At 45.5% G+C, this 8,621-nt stretch overlaps 1 protein-coding gene across 1 annotated transcript; it reads right to left on the bottom strand.

Moving 5' to 3' along the window:
- Positions 1 to 2,746: 2,746 nt before the first annotated feature.
- LOC125520096 (solute carrier family 35 member F2-like) lies at positions 2,747 to 5,534 on the bottom strand. The gene is made up of 11 exons (XM_048684921.1): positions 5,276 to 5,534; positions 5,062 to 5,156; positions 4,929 to 4,986; positions 4,646 to 4,840; positions 4,212 to 4,291; positions 4,040 to 4,122; positions 3,799 to 3,850; positions 3,618 to 3,686; positions 3,342 to 3,428; positions 3,193 to 3,257; positions 2,747 to 3,110 (listed from the first exon to the last, which is right to left on the bottom strand). Exons 1-11 carry the CDS (start codon positions 5,388 to 5,390, stop codon positions 2,963 to 2,965), a joined length of 1,047 nt encoding a protein of 348 aa, XP_048540878.1. The 5' UTR covers positions 5,391 to 5,534; the 3' UTR covers positions 2,747 to 2,962.
- Positions 5,535 to 8,621: the final 3,087 nt, after the last annotated feature.

The following is an 8,621-nucleotide window of genomic DNA, read 5'->3' as shown; positions in this document are numbered from 1 at the left end:
TCGACATGGTGTTCTGCTTCTAGTTTGGACTGTTGCTATCTGTTGGGAACTTGGGATTCTATGCAGCTCCAGTTGTGCTAGTGTCATGCTCGCTTCGTAAAATCCCTGAACCATTCAACCATATAAGACCCAGAAAAAAAATGTCCGTTCGTTTTATATTCTTATTCCTTGAGATGTATCACTTCACACATGTACTATTGTTTACTGAAAATCTCCCCTGAGATACGTCCAGAATGCATATTCTGAACTTTTTAGGATTTTTGAATAATTATCCATGTTAGTGTCAACCTGCTGCTGAGATTAAAATTGATTCAGTGCCCACATGAAACTGTGTCTCGAGTGTATAGGTCGATCAGTCACCGCCACGTGATTTTTGTGAGCTGAGGATTCACTTGGATGTATCTTGACAAAACAAAATATAATGTCTTGTCTAAGTCTAACTGAAAGTAGCAGAAAAAATGTCTATCAGTCAGAGGATACAGCTATGCTGTCAAAACATTTTTTTCAGGGGGTGATAAAATTAGGCCAAAGATTATTTACTTCAAATATGGCACTAGAAACCCTAATCTGCACTTCAAATATGGCAAAGGTATATCCTACTGCTATTTTTATAAATGGCTGTTAGGAGATGGTTCCCCCATTAGTTTTTGGCATGATGCGTGGCTTCAGAAATGCTCCCTTAAAACTACTTTCTGGGAATTATTTGATATTTGCAATCAGCCGAACATTCAGTTGCACAAGTCTCAGATGGGATGTCCTTGAAACTCACCTTCCGTGGATGTGTTTGTCCTAGACTAATATAATACGCCTTTTGGAAAAGCTTTTGACTTTGGTCAGAAATGCTCATTTTACTTCTGAACCAGATAAGCCCAGACTTGTTTATTTTGTGCACCGAGGAAATCAATTTCAACACTTGTTATTTAACTGTGCCGTTGCTACACAGGCTTGGAATTTCATTTTGGAGGGTTTTTTATATTGATTGTTCTTGTTCAGTTAAGGATATTGTTCATTGGTGGGCTTCTTATAAACTTTTTCACGCTGTTGGAAACACTATGTGCTGAGACTCTGGAGTATTTTGACCTTACGTGATGAAACTATGTTTCCAGGGATGCAGATGGAAAAGCACGAAGCCTCGCTTCAGGACAAAGCGGCATGGGGAGCTGCGACACATCTCTTGGGGCTGATCCTTCCGGTTGAGGCCTCGAATGCTGAACGGCGTGGTTCCCAAAGATTGAAGCAAACATGGATGAAATTCACTGTGGCGTCCTGTAGGTTGTCTGGTCGTTTAAGCTTTCCTTGTGCTTCCGCTGAGCTGTAGAACTGGGTAACCATGTTGGCTTTACCCTGAGAACCTGAATGTTTATGAACCTTTGTTCCATTGCATCATTGGCTGCAATGGAACAAGGAGTTCTGCTCCTATCTTCCTAAAAAGGGGATACAGCTAAGTGGAAACTGATGGGTTTGCTTACCCAGGGTGTCCAACTGTCGGATCAGCCGGACAAGATCTCGTGACATTGGACAGCTGATGGCTCTTACATGGCGGCATCTGCGTACAAGATTCAGTTCATGGGAAGTACATCCTCAAACCTGAAGGAGCTCATCTGGAAAACTCCAGTACTGGCAAAGCAGAAGCTCTCGGCTTGGCTGTGTATTCAAGATCGCTGTCTAACAGCGGATAAGCTCGCCAAGAGGGGCTGGCAGCATGACCCCATCTGCTCACTCTGGAAGTGTCAGCCGGAGACTGCTGCACATCTTCGCTCACTGCTCCTTCTCGGCTGAGGTGTGGAGATTAGCCTTTGCTACTTTCAACTTCCCCCTGAACCTGATCCCCAGCGTGATGATGCCGTCTTTCAGGAAGTGGTGGGAGCAAGGTTATGCTGTCTTGGCCTCAAACGAGTCTGAACAGAAATGCTCTGCTCCGATTACCCTGGTTTGGTGGTTCATTTGGACTGCGCGGATCTTTGATGGCGTGGCCTGCACTGCTGCTCGGGTAATGTGCAAGATTGAGGAAGAACTGTCGGAATGGGGAAGCGCCCGGATCAGGGGTACGCTATTACTGTCGCCTATTCATCCATGATGCACACAATATGGTCTGATTGCCTAAGAAGATGCCGTTGAAAGGAGCTACTCAGAGTTAGGTGGAAACCTCTGTGAGCTCCTACTCAATGCTACTAGTGTTTACTGGATAGCCTTTGGCCTAGGTTTTTCCCCATGTTGAGCTATGTCATGTATCTCTGTAACATTTCTTCTCCCTTAATATAATGAAAGCAGCGCTGCTGCTCTTCGTAAAAAAAAGGGATGTTTTCTTGACTGAATTCAGTGGATCATGATGTTTCAAGTTGCATATCCTTTTATTAGATAATGGAATGATAAATGCGATGGAGATGACCAGTTTGTATGATGGAAAAGGACCCTTTATGAATCTGCAGATGGCATGGCATCTTTGACACATGAAATTGGTGTTGCATTTTCTCTGTCTTCTTAATTCCAAGGATGTGAAAGCCCAAGGCCAGTCAGAAGTTCACTGTTGTTCAGACTATTTTCAGGCTGTGGGCAGTTTGCTATTTTCAAATATCTTGGTCCATGCTGTAATGATTCCCAATAGGCATCAGTGATGAATTTCTGTGGAGAACTAATGATTCATGAAGGAGGTAAGTTAATCTTGGAACTTTCACCTGTTTTCCCCTCTCCATATTTTTGTCTGTATTACCTTACTACAAGTAGTACTTACACAAACCACTGTAACTGATGATGAATTTCTTTTTCATTCCTTTGTTACCAAGTATGTACTGGACTACATGTTACAAAAAATATTCTTTTAACCATCCTAACACAAAATATTCTTTCGCTTGAAAAATAATGTTTCTGCATATACATGATTTTATTCTCTGCACATTTTCTGCTGCTGTATTTGATTTTGGCCATATCCGAAACCATGGAGCTGACTTTGTACGTTGACCCCCTAACAGATACCATGAGCTCCTTCCAGTTGCTTCTTTTTTTGGCTGTCCAAATTAGAACCACTTGTTGAGCCATCCTCGCTTGGAAGTTGTTGATAGTGAGGTGCAACTTCTGTACCTGTAGCTCTTCCATCGGCTGAAGAACTCAAACTTCACACATTTAGAAGCAAAGTGTTAGGTTCTCACATATCTGCACATGGACCTATAAGTATAACGACTCAAACGAACTTACTTCAGTGAGTAGACGATTAATCCAATGGCCACAACTGTGAATGCTACGTAGTACAGCCAGTTTATCTGTTGCAACTAAATCTTGTGAGCATATATATGCAATGCACTGTATTTATGATCTCCTGCAAAGGATCGGTCAGAAATCGTAACCTGTTGTTGATAGAACAGTAGTCGAATGGCGACTGCCCACATGTCAGATGTTAAGAGTGAGAGATTAAACAATGTTGATCCACTCATCTGCAAAAGAGCTATGACAATCAGGAAGGGCTAAACTATTATTGGACTGTACAATAAGAAAAGAAATGGCCTTCTGGCTTTAGATTCTTATACTTAGTTTATTCAAATACTTCATAACTTGATCAACCTTTTCTTTGTTACATACTTGTGTAGCTTATTTTCTGCCTAACATGTTGCAGGGAACTTAACCTTGAGGACAAAAGGAGTAATGGTGTAGAACACTAGTAATGCAACGGCAAATCCTGCGAACAAACTTATCTGAAAATAAAAATGGAAAAATCAATACAAAGCAGCTGTGAGTTTCCTGTCAAGACAATTGAATAATGTGTATTGCAGATAAATGAGTCAAACCATAACTATACTTTGGTACCATTGTTGGAGACCAGGCAACTGCTTCTAGGCTCTTCCTTTCGAATATGAATCTGATGTTTTGTCAGGTTAAGTTGTCACATGAACAGAAGAGTATGGTCAAGACATTTCTGTTCCAGAAAAAACATAGTGATATTTTAACTACGCGATTACAGAGCAAATTTATAGATGGCAATATCGACAGATTATGAAAGTTTTTTCTCTGCTGATCTGCTATTAATAGTGAATTGCGGAGAGGATACATCTGAATTGCACTGACAAACAGGCCAAATAGTCCAAGCATCGCGATAAGCTCTACCCGATCGTTCTTCTTGACACAGTATTCCTACATATTCAAGGGAAGTGTTAAACTTATGACAATTTTGAGAAAATATTGCTGGATAGTAGGAAGAGACATATAATGGCATCACAAACCTCTCCAACATTGCTAAATGCAAAACAAACTGTCCCGGCAATAACAAGGGCATCCCCTAGAAGTGGCATTTGACCCCCATCTGCAGAAAATGAAGGGTTTTGTAAGCTGCTAGCACTTACCCAAGCTATAGAAATTGTGAGACGATTCCAGCTTGTATGGGTCTTAAAGTTTGGTTTTCATTTGAGCACGTCATATACCTGTTCTTATTGCCAGTTTGGTATGTTATTCAGCTGTAAATTTTTGAACAAGATTCAGCAGTGAATATGATCTCCTGGACTACTGTACGATCGCGATTTCTTCTAAAGAAAGAGGATAAACATGATACATACTATCAAGAACTTCATCCTGCGTGTATCTTACTAGGTTTATCACTGAGATTTTTAGTAACTGGCATTCTAATTAAACTTGTTGGTGTTGGAACTCATATATATACCTTGCTCATCTGTAGATTTTGCATCTGAAAGGAGCACAAGGCCTAGCCCTGCCACGCAGGTCCCTGCCCCCAGAAATTGCCAGAAGGAGTACCTTGTGCCCAGTGCGTACCAGGTGAGGATGATGACCCATACAACGGTCCAGCAGTCCAACAACGTTACGCTGGTGATGGACGAGTACTGGTATGCCTTGACAACTGAAACACAAGTTTCAGAATCATTACATGTTTATTGCATTTGGTATCTGACTGAAATGTGTATTGCCTGCTTGTGCTCATGGCTCACCTAGATAGTTCCCCTGGACATCGACGAAGGCCAGCGCCAAGTACCAGTACCAAGGTATCTGCAAGACAGGAGTGGCGTAGAGAGTGAGGAGGCGTGTGAAACTAAAACCACACAAGGTAAGTTTCATGCTCACCCGTGGCTTCTGCCGTCGGTGCAAGAGGATCGGCACATAAATCAGAGTCAACAGGAGGTAGGCGAAGAAGGATTGTGTGAGAGGTGTGTTAACTCCTGCATAATATACATGCGATGGGTGATTCGTAATTGAGTGTTCTACAAAGATTCACAGGTACTGGGGGAAATGATAATTTGGATGGTTAGGCTACAGAGACAGTGAGAAGGGCGGGTACCGAGATTGGCGAGGAAGGAGGAGGCGAAGCTGGCGGCGGCCATGGAGAAGGCCACGAGCTGGCCGAGGAAGAGCACCAGCGCCAGGCCCCATGCGTCCTTGGCCTTGGTCTCCATGGGTCTCTCCCTGTCTGACCACCAAGCCTCGGTCAGATTCGCGGAGATGCAGGGGAGAGATAATATACGGTTCGAGCCGGCCGGAGCAGAGGAGGAGACTGGACGGGTAGCTGGGCCTCGTGCAAGGCTCGCTGGGCTCGTGCGGTAAACTATGGTTAGCTGAGTGTGGCATGCCCATTTTTCAATCAACAAAAAAAGGAAAGCTGAGAGCAGCTTGTGACCGCTACATTGATTATGTTTTCTTCTTCCTGCTGTGCCACGCGCCTGGATCTGACCATTGATTCTGTGATCGGATCGTCCTCTTGCAAATAGTACCGCCCCATTATTATATTAGTATTGCCTGTAAGTGTGGGTCCCGCAACTGTTTTGGTTTTTGATTCGCTCTTGCATCTGCCAGAGGAGGCCTAACCGGCCAATCATGGCAGCCCATGTCCCATTTCACCTCTGCTCCGTGCGGTTGGTGATGGCTACGCCCGCGGAAATGGACATGGCGACTTGTGGGGACTGGACCGGGTGCAGTCGGTTGTTGTGATGTGCGGTGTGGATTTACGGCCTGTTTGGATAGAGGCCTGACTAGCCGTGCTGCTGGCGTGGCACGGTTATATACCGGGTACGGAACTTTCGGTTGGCGTGCGGGCACTTGCGTGAAATGGGTATCTCGGCCGGTCGGCCCTGATCATGTTCAGAAACAAAATTCCTACGGACGCTGAACACGACACGTTTTGTTTTGTGCGCCGCCTGCCAGTTTTGATGCTTGGGGCCGGCGGGCTCATCACATGGTACCATGGCATTATTGATGAGAGAGATTCTCTTTTCTCAAGTCGTGATGCCCTTGGAACTCTGATTTATTAAAAAGGATAGATGAAAATTGCCTCGTTAATTGATAAAAACTTGGACGAAAAATGTTACAACACGTTCATAAAGAAGGGCACCTCGGTTGATCTGGCTACCCCCAAGACCCACACATACCATCGAGAAGAAATCTGTCAAGGTCGCCTCAATGTCGTCCTCACTGTTTCTCCCCGAGCAAGTGACTCCAACTCCACCGCAAACACGACACCAAGATACCGGAGAACAAGCGACACATGGATGAGAGATATTGAGGCATCATGGCAGATAGGGTCCTTCGAATTATTGTTTTAGCAACGCCCAAATCATTGTCCTCGGATCATTATTCCATTGAAAATCAGGCCAGTTGGTTGTAGCCCATTGGTCCATATGCACATGTGCCATGCAGGAACAAGCCGTATGCATTGTGGCGATAGCCAATTGGACCATGTGCCACATGAATGAACAATGAAATAAGCCCCAATTGTGGCTCCAAGGCTTTCTTCGGTTGTTAAAGGTATGACAAACAAAATGGGTAGGCTGCTAGTTAGGGTACCCTAGCAAACTATAAACGTTATGTAAGCCAATGAAAGCACTAGGGGACAAACAACACAAGCCATGGTCTATCATCGCAGATGGACAAAAACTACCATCACTTACTCTCCCGCCCTTGTAGGAGAGGCTGATGTCTTATGTGATTACGCTCGCAAGAATGTGAGGCATAGCTGATTTTCCTTAGAAAAATCTCTGATTTCGTTCTTTCCCGACATTATCGAAAAAGGCTTTCGCCCCGCTTTATATTATAAAGCAACTGCCTATGCCAAACATCCAACAAGGTTCAAACACACACACACACACACACACACACAAGTCACACCGAGACGAGGAATCCAAGGGTTAGTGCTGAGGGCACAGCTCACCAAGCCCTGAAAACAGAAAAAAACCACGCATACATGGAGCGCATAAGGAACTAGTCGGGCTCCGCGCGCGCGGGGGGGGGGGGGGGGGGGGGGGGGGGGGGGGGGGGGGGGGGGGGGGGGGGGGGGGGGTTGGTGGTGGTAGCGCGGGCGCCAAGCGAAAGGCCATCGATCGAAGGTCGGCGAGGAGAGTGTTGATGACGTCCCAGTCCTGGGGGCGGCTAAGTGGCCGCCAAAGCTGCAAGTAACCACACATTTTAAAGATTGCGTCAGTAGCACGTCAAAGATGCACCTTCTGGATGACAAGCTTATTGCGAACAGTCCAAAGCATCCAGGTAAGAACCCCCACGCATAGCCATCTAATATGGCGATAGCGGGGAGGGGAGGTGTGGATTTCCACAAGCAGGTCAGGGAAGTTGGTGTAGCACCACTGGCCACCGATTGTCTCGCGGAAACGGGACCATAGAAACTAGGTCGTGGAGCAAGAGAAGAAGATGTGGTTAGCATCCTCCATCGTGCCGCACAGGGGGCATATCCCATCTCCAGGTCCATTACGCTTAAGGACCTCCACCCTGGACGGGAGGCGTACATGGATCCACTGCCATAAGAAGATCCTGATTTTCAGGGGCAAGCAGATATCCCAAATCAAACTAAAGGGCTTGGGGGCCGTCGAGGGGGCGATGGCCGCGTATAGGGATTTAGTGGAAAAGCAGCCGGAGGGCTCCAATCGCCAAGAGATGGAGTCAGGGGTGTCGTCAATGTTCATCGAGAGGAGGGCGATGTCCTGGAGGAGGGCGTCCCAAGCGGCCATTTCAGGTGGGCCAAAGGGGCGACGAAAGGCGAGGCACCCTAAGTCAATAAGGGCCGACTCGACAGAGACCCGAGGGTCCACCGCAATGGCGAAGAGCTCCGGGAATCTCGCTGCCAGGGGTAGGTGATGTCTACTACACAACCTTCTTCTTGTAGACGTTGTTGGGCCTCCAAGTGCAGAGGTTTGTAGGACAGCAGCAAATTTCCCTCAAGTGGATGACCTAAGGTTTATCAATCTGTAGGAGGCGGAGGATGAAGATGGTCTCTCTCAAGCAACCCTGCAACCAAATAACAAAGAGTCTCTTGTGTCCCCAACACACCCAATACAATGGTAAATTGTATATGTGCACTAGTTCGGCGAAGAGATGGTGATACAAGTGCAATATGGATGGTAGATAAAGGTTTTTGTAATCTGAAAATATAAAAACAGCAAGGTAACTAATGATAAAAGTGAGCACAAACGGTATTGCAATGCGTTAAAACAAGGCCTAGGATTCATACTTTCACTAGTGTAAGTTCCCTCAACAATAATAACATAATTGGATCATATAACTATCCCTCAACATGCAACAAAGAGTCACTCCAAAGTCACTAATAGCGGAGAACAAACGAAGAGATTATGGTAGGGTACGAAACCACCTCAAAGTTATCCTTTCTGATCGATCTATTCAAGAGT

This window comes from Triticum urartu, chromosome 1 (assembly GCF_003073215.2).
Source record: "Triticum urartu cultivar G1812 chromosome 1, Tu2.1, whole genome shotgun sequence".
Classification (NCBI taxonomy): domain Eukaryota; kingdom Viridiplantae; phylum Streptophyta; class Magnoliopsida; order Poales; family Poaceae; genus Triticum; species Triticum urartu.
The sequence above is the reverse complement of the archived record's forward strand: the minus strand, read 5'-3'. Positions and strand labels throughout refer to the sequence as shown.

What these genes read in the sequence shown, in the direction of transcription:
- LOC125520096 (XM_048684921.1), bottom strand. Translation starts at nt 5,390, where the DNA reads ATGGAGACCAAGGCCAAGGACGCATGGGGCCTGGCGCTGGTGCTCTTC. An exon ending in CATTTAGCAATGTTGGAGAG is followed by an intron (nt 4,123 to 4,211) that starts GTTTGTGATGCC and finishes TTGAATATGTAG; the next exon opens with GAATACTGTGTCAAGAAGAA. An exon ending in TTTGTCAGTGCAATTCAGAT is followed by an intron (nt 3,851 to 4,039) that starts GTATCCTCTCCG and finishes ACAAAACATCAG; the next exon opens with ATTCATATTCGAAAGGAAGA.